Source organism: Metopolophium dirhodum, chromosome 3 (assembly GCF_019925205.1).
Source record: "Metopolophium dirhodum isolate CAU chromosome 3, ASM1992520v1, whole genome shotgun sequence".
NCBI classification, from domain to species: Eukaryota; Metazoa; Arthropoda; class Insecta; order Hemiptera; family Aphididae; genus Metopolophium; species Metopolophium dirhodum.
Window position 1 is genome coordinate 4,163,008 of NC_083562.1, and position 21,745 is coordinate 4,184,752.

General features: G+C 31.0%; 1 protein-coding gene across 1 annotated transcript in view; it reads left to right on the forward strand.

The window, feature by feature from the left end:
- The window catches only part of LOC132940276 (CKLF-like MARVEL transmembrane domain-containing protein 8), a 28,575-nt gene that overhangs the window by 3,766 nt on the left and 3,064 nt on the right, over nucleotides 1-21,745 (forward strand). Inside the window, exons 3-4 of the mRNA XM_061007776.1 lie at nucleotides 19,967-20,134; nucleotides 20,915-21,031. Coding sequence (XP_060863759.1) covers nucleotides 19,967-20,134; nucleotides 20,915-21,031 — 285 coding nt within the window. The remainder of the gene's footprint in view (nucleotides 1-19,966; nucleotides 20,135-20,914; nucleotides 21,032-21,745) is intronic.

Sequence of the window (21,745 nt, forward strand, 5' to 3'; positions counted from 1 at the left end):
GAAGACATATTATATTTATCTACTGTTCCCCGGAAGTCCATACAATATGTTTTTCTGTACTATTTTTCCGAAATGTATCGTCTAAATCAGTCACGCTCAGTAAAAAATATAATAATAATATTGATCAATAATCATTAGGTCAGTCGTCGGTGTGTGCAGGTGTTGCACTCGGTTTTAAGTAGGACGAATGACGACGACGACACGCACGTCGTTGCAACGGTGTTTTTCGACGGAGTATGCAAGCACTCCTACGCTCGAGAAGTTTTTCATTAATAAATAGGAACGTTGTCGCGATTGCGGTGACGTGGTCGTATTCATATTTTCCTGTTTCCTGCTGTAACGCGTAAATTCGTAAGTCATCTCTGCACTTCCGCCTGCAGCAAACCGCAAGCTCTTTATACGATCTACGGGGTACACTATAAGTCCATAACATTATTATATGATCGTTGGCGTCGACACACTGACCTGCAACAGCGGCGTGCGGTAAGATTATTAAGGTCTATCATGGTCTATGATATGTGTGCGATGGATACCTACGCTCCTTATAGACGAGACGCACAAACGGCTAAACGTCTTAATTGAACGTTAATTAAACCAATTTCGAACGGTATGATACAATTGTAATTATGAGACGGTGGTCGTCTGTTCCCCGTTCGCATTAAAATAAAAAATAATTAAAGCGGAGGCGGACCACACCGCGCGGTGACTATATAGTTACTTACTAGCTATTTTATATATATGTATAATATTATGTTTCTATTTTATTTTCATTAGAACGAGAGAAAATGAGAGGCAGTAAAAATGGTTTCGTAATAGCTACCTACTAAATAATAATAAAGTATGCGCGTAGTATGATATGTATTTATGTGTAACAGTGTAACGTATATTATATACATATACAGGGTGAATTTTTTTGAAGATGATATTTTGGAAAATGTTGATGTATTATTAGAGATTGAAATTTGAACGAGCAGTTTCTAATTTACGTACCTACTAAGATAATAATATATTTTATGAATATTTTAATGTAAAATATATATTAAATAAATAAATGCATAAATATATATGCTGCTATGTATGATACTTAAATGCGCACCAATTTCGTACGTAAAATTCTAAATATTTGAAACTATATGGTCTCTAAATTTACTTAAACTGTAATAAAATATAAATACAAAATTTAAACATAACAGCTATGTCTATAACAATGGGGTGGAATGACATAAATATCATACTGTTTAATATAGTAAAACTCCACAGCAAAGCCCATTAATATTTCTTTCGACATATTATATTATAATAGAGGGCTAAATGAGAATAAGGTGTTCCATCAGTATAATTCATGGTACTATTTAGGTATTGTCGTGTTATTGCAGTCCTAATGAAAACAAACAATTTCATAATGACCGTGAACAATTTTGTAAAAATGATGCAAACAATAAGCATTATGCGTAGGTACCTCGTACCTATATATATATGTATATAATATATTATATTATATTCCATTGTATATGACCAACGAACGAATTTCTTTTTAGTTTCGTTAGATTTTCCTACAAACGGTTTATAGTTGCCACAAAACAACCACTCGAGCATAACTGAATAATATACTACATTATTGTATATATAGCCTATTTTGAAATCGAACAAAAAAAATGGCAGCGTAAGGGTACGGTATTTTTAATTTTATCAATTATATAATAATAATTTTTTTTATCGCTATTTATTTGGAAATGCACTCTATCTGTATTTATACAATAAGTAAATTTGTTAGTATATATACCTATGTATATCTGTATACTTAAATCTCACCAACCAAGCGTTGAGACTCCAGCACTTAATTTAACTTATAACTTAAAAAGTAATTGGTCTCTGCAGGATCAGTTTCGGTTTAGTCGTATATCCGGTATATGATGGGAATGTCCAGGAGTGTGTTGCATGATTGTCATTTGTCTTGAGATGAGATGGTTTGTGTGAAGTACTGAAGTCCCTGATAAAATAGTGAGTGGAATTTTCAGCTGCGTATTAAATTATATTAGATATTTGTTTTATTCGGTAAAAAAAAATATAATAATAATATATTAGGTAAGTGTATGTATGCCGTGGGTTCTGTTATTACTTATTATATCACCAATCAAAACATCACCCCTTATACGCTCGCTGCAATTTGAATTCCTTTACGTGATAAAATTACATGGTTAGGGTATCTACTATTGCAATAACCTTTCATATATTTCGTCCATGCGCTCAAGGAAGAAATCGAACATAAATCCTTTTACACCTGTATAACCATTAATAATAATATATTCATATAATAAATTATAACATGGACATTATCGCGTGCAACCAACTAATCATCATGCGGGTGACGACGGCGTCCATTTAACTTTGGTATATTCGCCAATAGGAACATAGTTTTGGGTCGGTACAACTATATAACCACATAGGTATAGGCATGCCATGCACATGTAAGCATCATGTATAGGTAGTATGCATATATAATATATAGGTAATAGATGATAACAATATTATACGGTCATAGGGGTTGTGATGACATGGATTTGGCCGTGTGCACGGATAAAATTAAAAACTAATTGACGTCGTTTCGAATGTTATACATACTACTGTTCGACGCCAAAATAATGCGAGACTTCAATAATAAGTAGTAAATCCCAATGGCCTTTGCTGCCGAAGTTTAAATAAAAATGAAAAAAAAAATAAAAACAATAGGTAGGTACTTCCACTCTTTAGAGTTCGTAATATTCGTAGTATTGTGAATTGAAATATAATATAATATATTGTACGCATTTTGCAATGTTTAACAGTAATAGTTCCATGTAGCCAGGCGTCTAAAGGTGCACATTATAATATTATGTTCACATTCTTATTATGTTAAATATATGTTTTGTTTCTTTTTTATCTGTTTAAATGTATTGGTATATTTAACTAGATATTAATGTTTATTTGTTTATACAACCTAATATTAATTTTTGCTGTAGTTTTTAGTTAATGTATATTATAGTTATAATGTTATATAGATTATGAAGTCGTTTTCCCCTATCACAAGCTATGTTTAATGGGAAAGTGTCAATATGTTTAATTTTTATTGTAATTTTAATGTTTTTACTGTTGTTGTTGACAATTAAAAAAAATATTATTAAGTACCATCATTATTATTATTATAATATAATATTGATACGTAGGTGCAATGGTGCACGTATAGACAATAATAATATGTATATTCATGGATGCGGTGTAAAAGAGAAAAAGTCAAATAAGCATTACTTTTAAGGTAACGAAAAATATGTCTGTAGAGTACAACTAATCTTTAAAATTTTTCATTGATACTTCAAGATAAGAAGAAATCAAAAAAAATCAAATAGTTTGATAAAGAAAACTACAAACATAGAAATTGTTTTCCGCCATACACCCATACAGTATAATAATACTAATTTTAAAATGGCCAAATTGACTTTTATCCACTTACCGTCTATATAATATTATCTGAAGTGGCTTATAATATTTTCTTGGCATCTATTTATCTCGGTGTATTGCGATGTCTCAATATATAGTCGACTCATTTTATGTTTTTTCGGGAGCGGTTTCCGACTGAATAATAATGATACTGTCATAATTGTCTGGAATCATGTACTGTGTATTATTCAAACATTACGCATATCGCAAATGTAATGGTAATTGAAAAAATAAATATTTTAACAAGCGTATAGAATATGTTTATACTATGACTTATCAATATTTTACGCACCTCCGACGATTCACGCGCTTGATAAAATATATTTTTTTTTTTGTTTATTGATTGTTAAAATTCGTTTTCAATAATTCCCGTCTTTTACTTTGATAAATTAATATATAATTGCATAACACTCGTCAATTCAATGTTTCACGTATTTCATTTTGATTAACTAATACAATTATACAATTTACATAGGTAGCACGCGTAAAACCATAAAAAGTTTGGTGACTTTCAATGCAATAATCAAACGTTAAATTAATGTGTTCCGCGAGTGACAATCGTTATTTTACTTCAGTGGTTGTATAAAATATAATAGATTTAAAAATCGAAGAAAAAGTGTCGTTTGATTTAATGGTTAAAAGGCTTTCAATGTATACATAATATTAATACTATATGGTTTCGTCGCTGCAATTTCATCCCCGGGGACATTCAAACGACTATACCGTGTTTAACTTTGTTTACGCGACCGTGCGTGGAAGGAATAAATAGTCCGCGAATAATACGGATTAAACTTAAATCATTCAAGTATAAAACTATTTAGCGAAAAATGACTTTAATGCCGCGCTGCACCGCAAATAAATAAAATAATAATATACGTGATCAAATAAAAAATAAAAATTATAATTATAAGACATAAATTACACGTATATGACAAAATATGTTTGGTTTTCATATATATATATACAGACATACAGTTATTATATAGTTGTAAGAAAATGGAATTTTCTAACGATATGGTACCGTTTGACGGTGGACGGTATCAGTGATCGCGTTTTATATCGATGCAATTATATTAATTGTTACGTTTTACTGTGCAGTGATGGATGTGCCACGAGCCACAAGCGCACACTAACGTGTCTACAGTGTGTCAATGTGTATATATCATAAAATTATATATTTATGGACCGATATAGATATATAGAATTGGAATAGTTATATTATAGAGAAAGAAAACCATCCGTCGGCTTTGAAGAAATATATAAACGAATATATATATATATATATATATTATATATACGTATATGAAATGATAATAACATGATAGTTATATAGTCGTGTGTACCGTATGCGACAATATGGCGTAAATTGTGTAAATACCCGAGAGACCTACCTACCCGTAAATAAATAAATGACGAAGATACGCAGAAAGCGATCAAAGCGGTTTCAAAAGAATGTTTGCGGCGGTATCAACCGCGTGGTTAACGTCGTAAGTAGTAGGTCCATAATAATATTAGAGTCAGCTGAAAGTTCTGTAAAGTATAATATAACTATCGTAAATCGTAATAGCATTAAAGACGATATTCGATTAACCATATTCTTACACATGTTATGCATTAAACATATTTTATGAAATATAATATATAATATAATAATACCAATATTTTTCTATGGTTTGAGTGAATTTAACGATATGTGTATGCAATAATGGTCACAATAAGAAAAAAATGTGCACATGAATGATTATTAAAATATACTTTACGCGGTAAAGAAGCTACATTATTAGCACTATTTAGCAGTTAAGAGGTAGGTATAAAATATACCACCTTAAATCTACTGTTGTTGTTATAATTGTAATTTAGATGGTCTATATTTCAGCCATACGTGCAAATTGGTGAACATTTTGTGAGTAGGGAGGCTACACATTTTTCTAAAGACACGTGACACTGACTTAAAAATATTTATTTATTTCGTTTAAAAATACAACACCACTGAAGGGGTTAATTTAAAGCTAAAAGTTCCTGAGGAAAGGAACCTGTGATTTGTGTAAGTGTTATGTTTAGTAATCTATTTTGGTTTTGGATTTTTGGTCGTGGTTAATAATTGGGCATGGAATCGTCTGTGGGGAAGCAGGGCAACTCTGTTGACTGTTTGAATTTTGCAGAAAGTCTTTACTATGGGACGAACTTGTGCCGATTGAAGTTATCGGACCTTGATGGATTATAATTTTTTGGGTTTGATTATGCTTTATATATCTTTCTTAAACGTACATCATTATGTATTAATAAATAATATATATTATATGAAACATAAGGTATAATGGGCAGCATTAAAGTATTAAATACTCGGCTACGGATCGCTTGTGCTAAGATTTTTCCAGATGCAGCTCGGCTAAGACTGAAAACATAATAGTAATTAATATAGTATGTACGTGCATGGACGCACGCGAACGAAAATTCCAATGTAATATACATATAGGAGACAAAAGTCACAGAATTATGACACAACCCACAATACAATTTATATAATAATGATATATTACTTTATTGCCTTATTGGTAGTTTTGGGCGTTATTTAGATACATTTACCAACGAACATAACAATTTTTCACATTAATTTAATCTAGTTATAGATAAAAATATAATTTTGATGTTCAAACAAAAAACGTATTTAAAAATAATTACAAAAAAATATGATTGTTAAAATTAATTATTTTAATAATCCAATGGTACATATTTTGTTTGTTAAAATTAATTATTTTAATAAGCCAATATTACATATTTTGTTTGTTTATACATATGTAGAAAACATCCAAAAGTTAAGCAAATACAAATATTATTTTACTGATATAAAGCAAACGTATAACTGTTGACATTTCGATGTTATTATAATATTATAATATTATGTAGATCCAGGATTTAAATTCCTAAAAACTATTAAAATTAGCTAAAAGTTAGTATAAAGTTTTTTTATTATTTTATTAGGTACAAACATTTAATTTAATTTAATTTTTTTTTGATATTTTAGGAACTTTAATATTTCTATGATTACAAAATGAAGACAGACAAATTGGCAATGGTTTTTATCGTTAAACATCATCTCCTGGCTGTATAATATTATTTATTATATTCCTAACTTATAAAATATGAAACTAAGAAATAATATAAACTGTTAAATTTTACGTGTATCTAACTATTTTATACCTGTTATAAGGGGACCGGTGATGGACAGTTTTTAAGGAGTTTGAGTTAGGCAATTTTCAAATTGCATGCATGTCATGCAAATGTGTGCATATAGAATGTGATCGTTAGTGTGTGTAAAAGAAATAGTGGAAGGAGTTGCGCGCATGAATGGTAAACAATTTATGCTCATTTTTATGTATTTTCAATTTTGTTCCATCCAACTGATCGACCTAATAATGCGATCATTTTTCAGATAACTGATCTGAATTCGTTATAACGTCTACCTACTTAAGATCGGTCAGTCCACAATTTAAGATTTCTGATTTAAACTCTGAATAGATTACGTATGAAAATTCCAAAATTTGAAAATATTCATTATAAATGTATATTTGTTTGTTGTTTGTAGGGGCGGCGGATTAAGAAAAGTGAACTGATCGATCTTAAGTAAACATAATAACGAATTCATATATCAGTTTTAAAAAGAATGATGGAATAAAGATATTGGTATGTTTTGGCTAAAATGACTGTCTGCCACCGATCTCCTTAAATTAAATCTTAGGACATTTCTCTAGATGATATTTTAAATCACCTAATTTTAAATTCCAAAATTGTAGTATTTATATATGCACTAGAAAATTACAAAATGGACTAAAAACGCTAAAATGACTAAAAATCGAATTATATACTTATATATGAATGTATTGTTCTAGCGTATTGGTAAACCCTATAATAGATATACAAAATAGTTTAGTCAAACCCCGAATGATTTTTGTAGTTCAGACTTTTATACAGACGAGATTTGATAAATCTTAGGATAAACAAACAGTGTTGGTGAAAGCCCAAAATTTTTTGTCGATTATTCAAATTATCGTGTGATATTTTTAAACCGCCAAAATTACATTTTATAACTATAAAAATCATACAGCAGTCGTCGAAACCTAGGGGCTATATGATTTACCGGTATTTGTGTCCGGAAACATATTATATACATAATACGCATATCACATATATAGGTGATGGATACGAACATAACATTAAAGTACTAAATATATAATATATTTGTGTATAGGAGTATGCGCGAATGCTACTTACTCATCGTTTTTAGGTTCGACGCGGAATATTATAAAATATTATTATGCACGCGGTGTGAAGTGCGCGCGCGCAGAACCGAGCGTTGACGCGTTCGAGTCGTAAAAACATTTCGACAAATCGTTCGTTTTTCATCTGTGAAAACGATTTTTTTTTTCAGTTTTCCTTCGTCTAATTGTGTATATGGAGGTACCGGCGAGATTAGAAATCGCAGTCACCGTTTTGACACGTCCTGTCGAGCATTCGGTCCGCCCCCGCCGCCGTATACACAATACAATATAATAACAATAATATTATACTACTCTCTTGCACCGTCATAATACCACTCATTTGTAGATCCTTTAACGATGATAATATAGATTTAAACCGAGTTAATAGGACGCGACGCTCCTCGGATGTATAACACCATCGACGGTGGCTTTCCGATCTCGCGATTAACCCCGAAATCAACAGAATCCGTGCTCGAACATTTCCTGGACATTAATCCGGCAATCCGTCTGTATCGTATAATAATATACGTAATTTAATGACACGTGCGGGTGTTCGGTAAACATCTTAACGACCCCTCTCGAACAATAGGTACACGATATTATAATTTATAGTTTATCGTTTTATGTATCTATATATACTTAATGCAATATTCTCTTTAATTTCTCCTATGCCATAGCGGCGTGCGTGTGTGTGTTTGTGTGTGCCCCCCTAACGGGTATGGAGACATTCCTCCATGGCTTGTATGCCTGTATAATTATCATTTTATAATTAAAAATTATACTTTAATATGGGATAATGACGAAAATTAGTTTTTTATCGTGATAGTTAATATATGTTACTCGTATTTTAAAAACCAAACTATTAAGATAATACGAATGTGGCTATAATAATATTGTATCTGGGCATTTCGATGTTTTAATATTTTAATAACGTAATTATGTGATTGTTTATTTCAGTGTGTTTAAAATACAAATAGTTTCAGGTATTTTTTTTTAAAACACACGGACCTCATATCTTATTTTAGACTCAAGTCTATTAACTTATACTATTTAGTTTTATATGTGATTGTATATGCTGTAGATTGCTTGTTGTTTTGCCCAAAAATGGGGTAAAAAACTTGTTCGAATTATTTTAATGAGGAAATGGCTGTACTTACCAGTGACCAGTGAATGCTCTAAATCCCTATATACCTACTTAATTATTAACAGATTCTCAAAAACGAACAAGCAAAAATGAGATTTTTTTAACTAACTCAAATCTAGTATGTTTTGTTTTGAATTTCATGAATGTATAATTTGATAAATTAAAGTAAGACGATTTTATATAACAATATCACAAATAATTTACTATATATTTTTAATATAAATGTTTGCCACATTATGTTATCTGTTTACTTTAACCTTTGAATGCTTAAATATCACACTTAGTGCGTGACATTGTATTCATTGATACATAATTTATTGAGTAGGTATGTATTATTGTCACCCCCCCTCCTCCCAGAGAATTTTGACTATTAGGCATCTCTTTCCGCAATCTACTCCGAGATCATGTAAATCTTATTACGCACTATATCCACACGTATAACATTATAATATATAGTTTGTACGTCGAAAATATGACTTGACAATATTATTATATTGTATGTACCTATATTATTTCATCGTACGCTTGACAGTGCATGGCGTCGATACGAGATAATTTCCCGTTTATATAATATTATATGTGTACCAATATATAGTGGCGATAGTTCAACAACTTACCTATAATATGTTCAACGCACATAATATACGTCACTGCAGCTGCAGCCGGCTATAATACATTGATATATATAAGAAAAAACAGCACTTAATCAGTATTCTTGAACGTCATTCGTTTCGATACCGTTAAATGGACTATATACATATAATATTATGCTCGTATTTTTCACGCGTGTAATCGCGTATCGTATAAAATATATAAGAGACTTCAATTTGGTATATATTACACGGACGGTCGCGTTCGCCGCCACACGCGTATATCATTCATACACAGGTATTATTGTATTAATGTATATTATACTGTGTATGTAGGTAAAAAGTAGGTACTTATATATACGACGTGTAATATATATATAGGTAAGTGTATAATAAGAATAAACTCATTTACTTTTTCAGAACACGTTCGCGGGTCGATTATCATATCATTGAACCGCAACCCCCCTCCCCCGGTCTACATGCCTGGGAGTATTACCCGTGTAGTGAAAACCACCTATCCGGACACTTAGGTACTGCGCGGTTGCAGCAGTGATTATTCACAGTGGAAATATATTAAGATATCAATAATGTATAGGTATGTCAGCGACAATATGTGTATTGGTATTTTGAATTTTCTAAAATGTCTAAGAATATTCTATACAATATCAAATGCAGCCAGCAAAATTGTTTAAATTACCCAAGCATTTACATGAAATATTGAAATTCATTCCAAATAATGTAAATGTAATGTATAGTTATATGCATTTTATCGATATTGAAATTCGACAATGTTCCTTCGCCTAATCTAAATCCTTTATAGTCATCACTTATCTGTAATATCGATAAATTTAATACAGAACCCTGAACCACAGAATTTATTCTGTGACAGAACATTGACTGTCGAGAGATAATGCGATAATTATGTCGTCACCGTATTATAATAAATGGTCTTATAACTAGTCTTTTCACTTTTCTGTATTTGACAAAATATCGTACGTTGCTAATATTAATATTCAATAATATCATAAAATAAACTTAGAAATATTATAAGCTGACAGACTGTCTCGCACAGAATCGTTTTTCGTATACAATGATATTATATCGTTAAATTTAATTTTAACACATCCAATGACTCTCTAGACATATAATGTACAATAATTATTTATTATAATAATTAATAACTGTGTACTACTACCATACAAGTTATATATTTTGTTTTGTTTAATTTTTATGAATGCATTAAATTCTGTAATATTAAATTGGCGTACTTTGTAATAATGAATATTTTCTTGTACTAATAAAATTAATTGTCTTTGGTTTAGTATAATTATGAATTATGATAAAAGGAAATAGATTTTCCTAGTGATTTCCCTATTCTACAGATTGCCAATTAGCTGTTTGTCGTTTAATGAAATGTCTGTTATTATACAAAATACTTAGGAAATATATGTAAAAAAAACATTTATTATCTATACACTTTTTTAAAAATGGCCAGGTGTTATATAGAATTTCTAGGCGTTTTATAAAGTAACAATATTATACACTTGACCACTAACATATACAATAAAAACAATCGATAACTACCTCAGATACCTACCTCATAACAATATATTTTTATCCGAGCAGTTTTGTCGGAGGTCTTAATAAAAAAAAAGTTTTTAATATTATTATTTTCATAACACATTATTAATCGATGGGCAAATGCGGTCATCATCACAAATATTATATGTAAACATCTAGCATATTTTATTGTTAAAATATTATTGTTTTGTGTTAAAAAATAAAAGGTATAGGTGCAAAAAATTATGATTAGATGTGTACATGGCCGCATGACGATATAATAAAATTATTATAATTTTTAATATATACATACGATAGGTATACCTATTATTAAACCTCGATACCGCGATTTACGACCGGGTATGGTATAGATAATATAATATATGGGTAGTGTTCATAATATGTATAGTATATATTATAATATGCAACTGTTATGCCTACACATTATAAACGAAATTCTCACAGAAATGAAAGCTTATTATAATAACAATATATTATATTATTAAGTGGGTACCCGCGTTGACGTCCGAATGTTGAATGAATACCTATTAAAAGGTTGTGTCAACGTCTCTCCGGGCTATATAGTACAGTGCGTTTTTATTAAAAAAAAAAATTCGTCGAGACTTCAATCATTTCTAATGCTGCAGCGAGTATGTATAATATGGGCATAGCATAGATGACTCGTATAATAGATATATATTACTGTGTCGCAGGTACGTCGTGTAGGTACATGAACACGATATTATTCTTAAAAAACCATCATCGCGACAGAACGTTTCCATATTAGTCGGTGTTTCGGTGTTTGTATGATGGAACTATACGGAGCGAATGTAATAATATAATATTAGCGAATAATAATATCATTATAACATACATTATATCGGTACATATAATAATATGTGACTGTAGGTACAATAATAATATACCGAAATACGAATATCGTTCGTAACGCGTTTGCGTCATCGCGTCACGGCGGCGGCGATGAGTCGGTGTAAAATAAAATGCATGTGACGTTTTATGACATGTTAATGGAACGAATTTTAAATTCTCGTGAAACTTTTCGTCGTACGCTAGTAAACCGTCGCGATGTGCGCGCAAAAACATAAATAATTATTATTTTTTAATTCGTATTTTATTATATACTTAAGAAAAAAGTCTCTACCGACGGTTGGGAAACGATCGGATAACGAACAAGTGAACAACAGCAAAATTATAGAATAATGACTATATACGTACAAGGTATGCACGTCGTGTAATTTATTTTAAATGCCTATTACTTGTGGTACTGCGCATACAAAAACATAATGCGTATTGCGTGCACCTTTAATTTTGAAAATGTCAAATAAACGATTTCGACTCCGGCGTGTATAGACTATGTACGTAAAAGCCATTCGACGATATTTTTCGAGAGACGACGAAATACATCCGTCTTAGGACCTAATATAATATTATAGATGCTCGAAAACGTTCAAATACGATTAATTTCGGTCGATATATATATACAACTATGCAACAACTATATTTTGCCCGTCTATAAATGGACGTTCCCGATTTCTATAGTATAGCTACAACGTATACTCGCGGTATTCTATAACATAATTTAAAATATGTTCCTTAGTTCCTTGTTCAATCAATCATAATAATATTATGATGTTAAGAGAATTTTTATTTTTTTATTTTACAGAAATAAGTACATTATAATATCATAGTAATATTATATTCTATCCATTTGTTGAACCAATTGAAAACAAAGCGCCGTACGATTGAAATGGGTTTCGGAAACGGTTCAATGGAAACATGGCACAACACCATATAGTAGTAATAATAAGTGCAGTAAAAGTTAAGACGTTAAGTTTCGCTTCTGCAGCGTCCTAATAATAGACACGCATCAGTCGTATCGTATATACCATTGTAATAGGCGCATCTAACGAGTGGTATATTGCAGCGTCAAACACTGAATTAGGAAATCGTCGAGAAAAATAAGAAGTCGATAAACAAGACACATTAATATTATGGTACATTATAATAGCACAATATAATAAATATTAGTATAAAAAGTGTGCATTAATAATCTGTTGCGTACAACGTCGTAAGTACTAAGTTCGAAACGTAGATTTCCATATTATAATAATATTATGTCACCTCGAGAAGTATCCCGCATATAATATAGTTGATTTAAACGTCGATAAAATATTATGATTGACAGTTGAGGTTAAGTGAGAAAAAAATGGGTATTATATGTACATTATTATATCGTATATAATAAGGGCCATAAAATAATCGTTTTTTAGTTTTTGCGCCTATACTATATTATATTGTTGTAATTTACTATATACATACGATGCAGTATTTGCAGTATTGTCGTCGCCAGAAGGTAAATAATATACATGTTTTTTTTTTTTTACATTAACGATTTTTTCGAGGGAAAAAATTACATTATAATAATTATGTGTACATTTGTCGAACACTTCATCGCTGTTGCTGTATAGTACAGGACCTATATATAGGTATACCTAGCTATTGTCCAAAACAATATTATATTATTATACGAGTATGAAGTATAGTACATGAATAGGTTATAAGGTAAATTGACTTTCGTTTGACATGTAAAAATATATTATTATAATTAAATTTGACGGTATTGGGAGTTTGCGACAAAATTCGGCGTGCGGTGCTGCTCAATGAATATACGACCGCGAGGCGAGAAAAAACGAAAATAATGGAAAAACTACGGTTTTGCGCGAACCTATTAATCGGTAGCGTAATTTTAATCGGGTTTCCTTTATAATATTATAGTGCAACGAGTATATTATGGAAGTTTTTTTTCTCTACGACAATTAAACCGACGCAACTACGACGACGTTTTCTCCGGTCCGTTCTCACAAAGAGAAATTCAACAATAACGGAAGAAAAAAAAAACATGTCAACAAAATAAATAAAGAGTTTACTATATAAATCGTGTTTTTCCACGAGAAAAAAATACATGTCACGGATTGCGTGGTTCGGAAACTCGGAAACGTTTTCTTTTTTAAATAATTATAACAAATAACAATGTTGTGTAAGAGTCATTGAATTACGATGGATGCTGAAGGGGGGAGTATCTATATTGGGCTTATAATATCTGTTTGAAAAAATTCAATCGTTCTACAACGATAGTATTCGGTATTATATTTTTTGTCAATGTGTAATTTAGCTTTATATAATAATTAGTTTTTCAAATTGCATCCTCCCCCGCAGCAGCTGTTCTCTCTTAATTATTAATTATACGCCACTGCACTTGGAGTATAAAAATATCGTTAGAACTCATCAGCTGTAATAATTGTTTAAAGTCATATATTGTCGACACTCATTTCCTAGAAAGATTTGTATAGCCGTAAAATACAAAAAAGAACATTATATAAATTATGTCTCGTGATGGTGGTAACATGTTCACGTTCGATGATGATATTGTGTGGGTTGAACTTCCCAGTCAGAAGTTTGGACCAATGATTATACGATAATAAATTGCCCGTACCTCGTCTAAATTGTCTTATAAAGTTATAATGTTCTCAAGGCGCTAACCATCCCAAAATGATTTTTTTGTGGTTTAAAAATATTATTATATTATAACTTTTATTTTGAGGCATCGACTGCGAGGTTATTAATTATAATATTAGCCAACTATTACAATATTATTATAATTATTTACAATGTGTTTTCACACGATGTTTTGTTATATTTAACTTACCGAGTCAGCAGGCTTCATATTGGTGAAGAGGATAATCATATTGTATAGCATTGCTTCCTGCGGTGGTAGTTGTTGTCGGGACAAGAATCTCATGGACCGGAAACGGTAGTTGGTTGTTAGTGTTTGGTGGTCTACAGGTGTTTCTCGAAATAACGTTGTATATTGTTATGATAGTATTTAAATAGAATTGTTGTAATTAATAAAATATTTATTATAATATTAATATTATATGAATGATACATTACGTTTACGTGCGCAGAGACGAAAGAGGTCACCGTCCACCGCCATCAATATAATATAACAGAAATAATATAATAGAATTAATATAATATAAATATTGAGTGTGCTACAGAAATACGGTATATCAGGTATGTGCATGTGTGTATGCAGGTTGTGCCTATTATCTGCGTGCATACTGGGGCTATATATAGATATATACATTATATTATACTATTATATTAAATACGGTAAAATTCATAAGATACTTGCAGTGCCACGTGCAGAATAATTAATTTTACGCCGCGTAATATACCTAAAAGTTATAACGTGCGTTATATTTTTTTTTTATCCGAATCGACCAATATACAATAATAATAATAAAGACGACGTCGAATATATAGTACCGGGTAGCTCTTCGCCAGGTTTCGGTCGTATACGGTATAAAATCATAGTACCTATATATAATGATATAAAATAATGTACCTATACCTACGAAAATCGGTTTTTTTCAATGGAAAAATATCTGCACGTACGCGAGCCTCGTCGTCGTCGTCGTGCAGTGCAAACATTATTATATCATAGATATACATTTATTATAAAAGTAATAATAATAATAATAATACAATAAACAGGCATATCGGCGATGTGCGATCCGTGTGCAGCAATAATAGCCATTGTTCGGGGATTTTTTTCTTTTTGAAAACCGCTCTTTCAGTCGGCTCGCGGGGCAGTATATACCTATATTACATAATATTTTATATAGAAATATAAAAAATAGGTAATAATATATATAAATAGGTATCTACCTATGTCGACGACATGTCGTCCTTCTATAATATAATATGTATGCGTTTATGATGTAGCATTAGTGCATTACAGAGTGTGCCTCACGCGAACGGTACTTTAACCGCTCATAGACGTGAATACCGCTACGCGCGACGGCGGAAAGAAAATACAAAACAGCGACTGCAGCAGCGACGGGAATAATAATAATATGAAATCGATCGGTCGATAAGTAAAATATTATGCACACATCGTCTTTTGGTAATAAATTACAATAATAATATACCTTAGAAATACCTGCATAAACGTCATAACTATATAATAGTGTCCACTCCTGTACTCCTTTTATGTGGTAACGCATCGTTTATTTTATGGTATATAGTTATACCATAGGCATTATACGTTTATATTTTATACCATAGTGTCTATAACACGATATATTTGGTATATATATTTATCAATGGTGAAACCAAAAGGATGGACGAGTGTCTGACCAATGCGCGTGACTATGGATATTTTATATTTAACTGATAACAATTATTTACGGTGAAAATTATATTTTTTTTTCATGAAACCTGTTGAATTAAATAAAAATCAAACCATTAAATATAAGTTTACAATGCGCAGTGGCGTACACACACAAAAAGGGGGATGTTCAAACCCGCCTAATTTTACTACGCGTATACATAGAAATAGAATAATGAATATGATTAAAAATATATTTTGATATATACATTTATAATATATATATAATTATTTAATACGACCCCACCCGTTTGAAATATCGGTGTACGCCACTGCAGTGACATAGTATAATAAATTATGTACCTCAAAGAAGCCAGATGTGATTTGTTCTATTATTTCCGACTCAGCCATAATTCTATAGTCAACCCACTCAGGGATCACACTATAATTCGAACTTAACCGCAATCAGTTCAGTCAGATACACCGCCGGGACCACATATATACGTGGAAGTTATTTTCAAATACTCTTCGAATGAGCAGCATACAATATATTATACTTTATACGTTTTGTTAAATAATTTTAACGTATCATGATGCAAACACATTAACGTTTGTAATTATATCATTATGACATATCGCCTTGTACAAAGTAAAAAACACGCTATACAAGTCAATGTTAATTATATTATACTGGAAGATTGTGTATTTGTGTGACATATTGTCCGACTGTGTTAGCCCTAGCCAATTTCATTTCTGTCTAACAAATATAATTTTTTTTTTGGTCATCGCCTCCTTCCACACATGATTAAAAATTGCAAATAAACCTCAGAACGGCCGTGGTATATATTGCCCAGGTACCTATATATATTTAACTTTTTCACTCAAGAACCATACACAAAATTAAGATTTCTTTGCGGGCCAAAACATTAATAATTACATTTGAAATATTATAGGTAGTGAATTTTATAAAAACGCATAGAATCTAATAAATATTAAATAGCCGCAGGTTTGTACCGTCAGCTATATAGCTTGCAGCAGTTGTTTAAAAAAAAAATGTAAAGAGATACACACTTTAATATACCTATTGTATTTTGCCGAATTTATTGTAATTTTGTTTGGTATTGAATGTAGAACAATTATATGATATTAGGCATGTGCATTGTATCTAATTCATAAAAAAATCTCAAAATTAAATTAAACTAAAAACAATCAAGATAATATATATGGTATATAATAAACAGTTTATTTTTTGGAATATTCACTGCAATTATAGGAGAAACAGTGAATACTTACCCGATGACGACAGTGTACTGTATAAGAAGGGCGCCCATGAAGGGGTACAAGGAGGTGACATGTCACCTCCCTAGACAAATGTGAAATTATTGTAATTTTTGTAATTGTAAATAATAAACCATTTTTACTGATGATATTATAATACATAACATATTACATCGTTTATCTATGTTGTGTATTTATTTTCTGTTATTTAATAAAATCAATTTGGTTGGTTCTTTGATGGGCGCCCTTGCTATATAATATCCAAGCTACTCGGGGGGGAGGGGGGTACTATAGGGCTGTTACGATTAGGGGCATGTTTTAATACCGCGACGAATGCAGTTTGTGGCGTATGTCGTGCGCACATTGTTCACTATATGTCTATATTAAACATTAATGTCTGTTAATTCCGTCTGCAAACCGCCCTAAGTATAATAATATAATTATAAAAAACTACATAACTGCAGAGGGTGCCGAGCGCTGCATAATGCTGCAAAGTTCATAAAAAAATTAATTTAAATTTACTCAGCGCTGCGCCAGATGAACAACTTTAACGCGCAGGTATAAAAAATATATGTCACGCGCTTATTGTAATATAATATATTATACTGTACATCTGTACCTAATATTATTATATAGGTTACCTCGGTCATTATAATATTATTTGCGCATAGCGGTATACAATAATATATAGTGTGCAATTAATATATAAATATATTTTATTACAGGGTTTTCGGCGGATTTATCATTAGACACCGCATTATTATTAAATCGCGTGCGGTCATATACTCTGCGCATACATGCAACGGTCGCGGTTAAACAGTACGATGTATAATATATAATAATTATTAATACAAAATATTATGTAGGTTATGGGGTACAAAATGCTATATAGCTACATAAACGTCGTCGGCGGCGAGTGAATTCGTCGGTTTTCATGGCCAAGACTTGGCGTGGGCGCAACGTCGCGTGGAGACAAGCTCGCGCGTGTGGCATTAATGGTCCTCTATAATAATACTATTATATTTTTATACCGCACGTGGAGAACTATATTATACGACATATTATCGGAGTGTAGATATTGTAGTGTACGTCAAATTATATTAGACGTATCGTATTCAGTCATCGCCAACGACGATTAAACATCTAATAATATGATCCATCTATATATATATATATATAATATGATATTATGTAGGTATATGGGTGACCTTCGTTTCTGTTTTTTTTTCACTCGTCTACCTATATATTACAATAATACGGTCGCACACGTCTTACAACTCGAGTGTATCGGAATAGATTAAATCGTCATTATATTATTGTACTTGCGGTGTAATAATATATAAGTATAGTAATATTCGTCGAAATATAATTTGATATCGTTAGTGGGTATATAACTGCTGCTGCGTGTAATGTAGTGGGCGATCGGGTTTGTTATGTTTTGGTACCTATATAATAATATTGTTTCATACCTATACATGCCGGAAGCATCGCTCATTATTTCAAAAACTATTAACGTTTTTGAAAATATATTTTCCAAATAATTAATTGAAGTGGTTACAAAACAACATTTTTTATGAAAATAATCTATATTTTCTCGTTATAGTTTTTGATAAGTTTTTTGCTTTTATAAATGACAACATAATAATAGTATACATTTTCAATTTCAAAAGCAAAATATTTTTCGAAGTACGTTTTTATGAATATAAAACGAAATTCAAACGAGTACCTAGTTAATTATTAGTCATAAATTCATAACTTATAAGTAGGTATCTAAAGGTTAGATGAGTAGATAAGTAGTAAACCATTATTTTACAGGGTTACCCACGACCCACCCTGAGCTGATTCACTCTACCCCGCTAATAAAAACCTTAAATACTTCTAACTAGTTATTAAACCAAAAAATATTCTGCTTAGTAGTTTGAAATTAAAAATGTACGCACTACGTTGTAATGCTATTAAAAAAAAGTAGAACAACTTGTACTAAAGATGATAAAGATTAAAAATGACAGAAAATATAATTTATTGTTTTCAAAAATGTCGCTTTGTAAAATGACCTCAAATTATGTATAAAACGCTTAAAGTTTTTAAAATAATTGGTGTTAACCTTTGAAAGCTACCCAGTAATCGGTATTCTATCCTAACCTATTTCAATTATAATATTGTATTATACATAATAATATAGGTATACAGTTTCAACCGTTGCAAATATACGTGAAATACGCACATTTGTTATAATACATAATATGAGACCAACTGCACCTTATAATATTATATTCTCGTCACGATTACGATGATAATTTTCATTTATCAGTATTCAATAATAAATGATATGCCTACGTATCGTGATGAATATTCATACCTATTATTATAAAATGTACAAATATATTGTTTAATATATTTGCATATACAGCGCAATCGTCGATTAATAATAACGTTTTTCAACATAAATGTTTTTTTATTATTTCAGATACTTGGCATAATATGTTTGGCACTTGCCTCGCCGGCCAGGTTACCGGGTACCAATTGGTTCCTGTTCGTGGTCATCATCAGTTTCATAGCGACGGCCATCTGGTCGTTTGTCTACCTACTTTCCATCCGGGAGGCTATCAATTTCCCAATCAATTGGGTGCTCACGGTATTATTATTATTATTATATCATTACACATACGATAATATTATATATTACGTCATGGCCAAAGACAAACAAAAAACACACAATGTATTTGAAAGTTCCAATAAAAAAAAAAAGTTCCAATGGCTTAAAAGCCATTTAATTTTGGATTGGACAAATGTAAGCTCAGCCCGATAATATTAGAAGCTAGAGAACAAAAAGGTCGATTGTAAATTTAACCCTAGTAATTTTTTCAGATACATAATAATATGAAGGGTTTTATACATACAAGTTTTAATAAAAAATGTTCAAAAATCTCATGTTCTTATAATCTTATTATGTCAGAAAATTACTAAGATTCATAAAATATAAAGTTTATGTTTATATTGTATACTCAAACAACAATGTTGAGAAGATCTTTTCTATAACTACATCGTTACCCAAACGATAAGACCTAAGCCACCTAAACCTAAACCTTGCAATGACTAGTACGCTATAGAGTTTAAAAATTGGAACCCTGCAGTTTACACAAAAAAATTTGACTATCTGATAATAAGCATAGATGCAACTAGGGTTAAAATTCTGGGAGGCTAACAAAACTATTTATTTAAAATAACCCATAGAGGACTTATATCTAAATCAATAATATAATCTTTAATATAATAAGGGAGCTAAATCTTAGTCGGGGGGGGGGGAGGCTAAGCCCCTTTAACCCCCCTAGTTGTGCCAATGATAATAAGTCGCCATCGCGATTACGTTGTACATAAGTTTTAAATTATAACCAGAAACGTCAATTTTTTCCAGGAATTCTTCAACACGCTTCTATTGACCGTTCTGTACACGGTCGCGTTCATCGTACAAATTTCGGCCTGGTCCAGGCCGTACCAGTCTTATTACAGGAACCCAAACATAGCTGCAGGGGTAAGTGTGCTATATGATAATACTGCAGAATGATAAATTTAACGATAGGCGAACACTCAGTACCTACGTTGAATAAAATACTAAGGTTTTTGAAAATATATAGTCTTTTTCATAAATAAGATAATTTCGATAAATTTAAATTTTTTTTCGAAAGAGCAGTTAATTGTGTTTATATTCAATATGGACGTAGCTATTTGAAGTTTAGACGATTGGGGAGTATCGTATACCTATACTAGCTGACCGAAATGTTGTGAATAGTACCCCTGCGAAGCTGTACCACTCCGCTCCGCTTATCAAAACTTTAAACACTATTTATTTATTTATGTGTAATTCAAAATAACATACAACAATACATTTTTAGATTCTGAGCGAAGCGATGAATGTATTGATTCTACAATGATGTGTGTTTTTTTTTTTATTTTTTTTTTTTATTTTTGTGTCTGTCATCATCTTTTAGGACAGTAAAAGTGCTTGGATTTTCTTCAATAGTAACTTTTCTGATAGGAAAGTGAATCTAGTTGGTACTTTGGGGGGTCAAAAGTAAAAATTTCCCAGTAGTTTTCACAAGCGACGTGAAAAACAAAAGAAAAATTAAGGAAAAACGGGAATTTTTACGCAAAATCTGTTTTCGAGAAAATCGATTTTGGTTTTTGGTGTAACTCTAAAAAAAATGACCGTAGGGACATGAAATTTTGACTGAATGTTTATATAAGC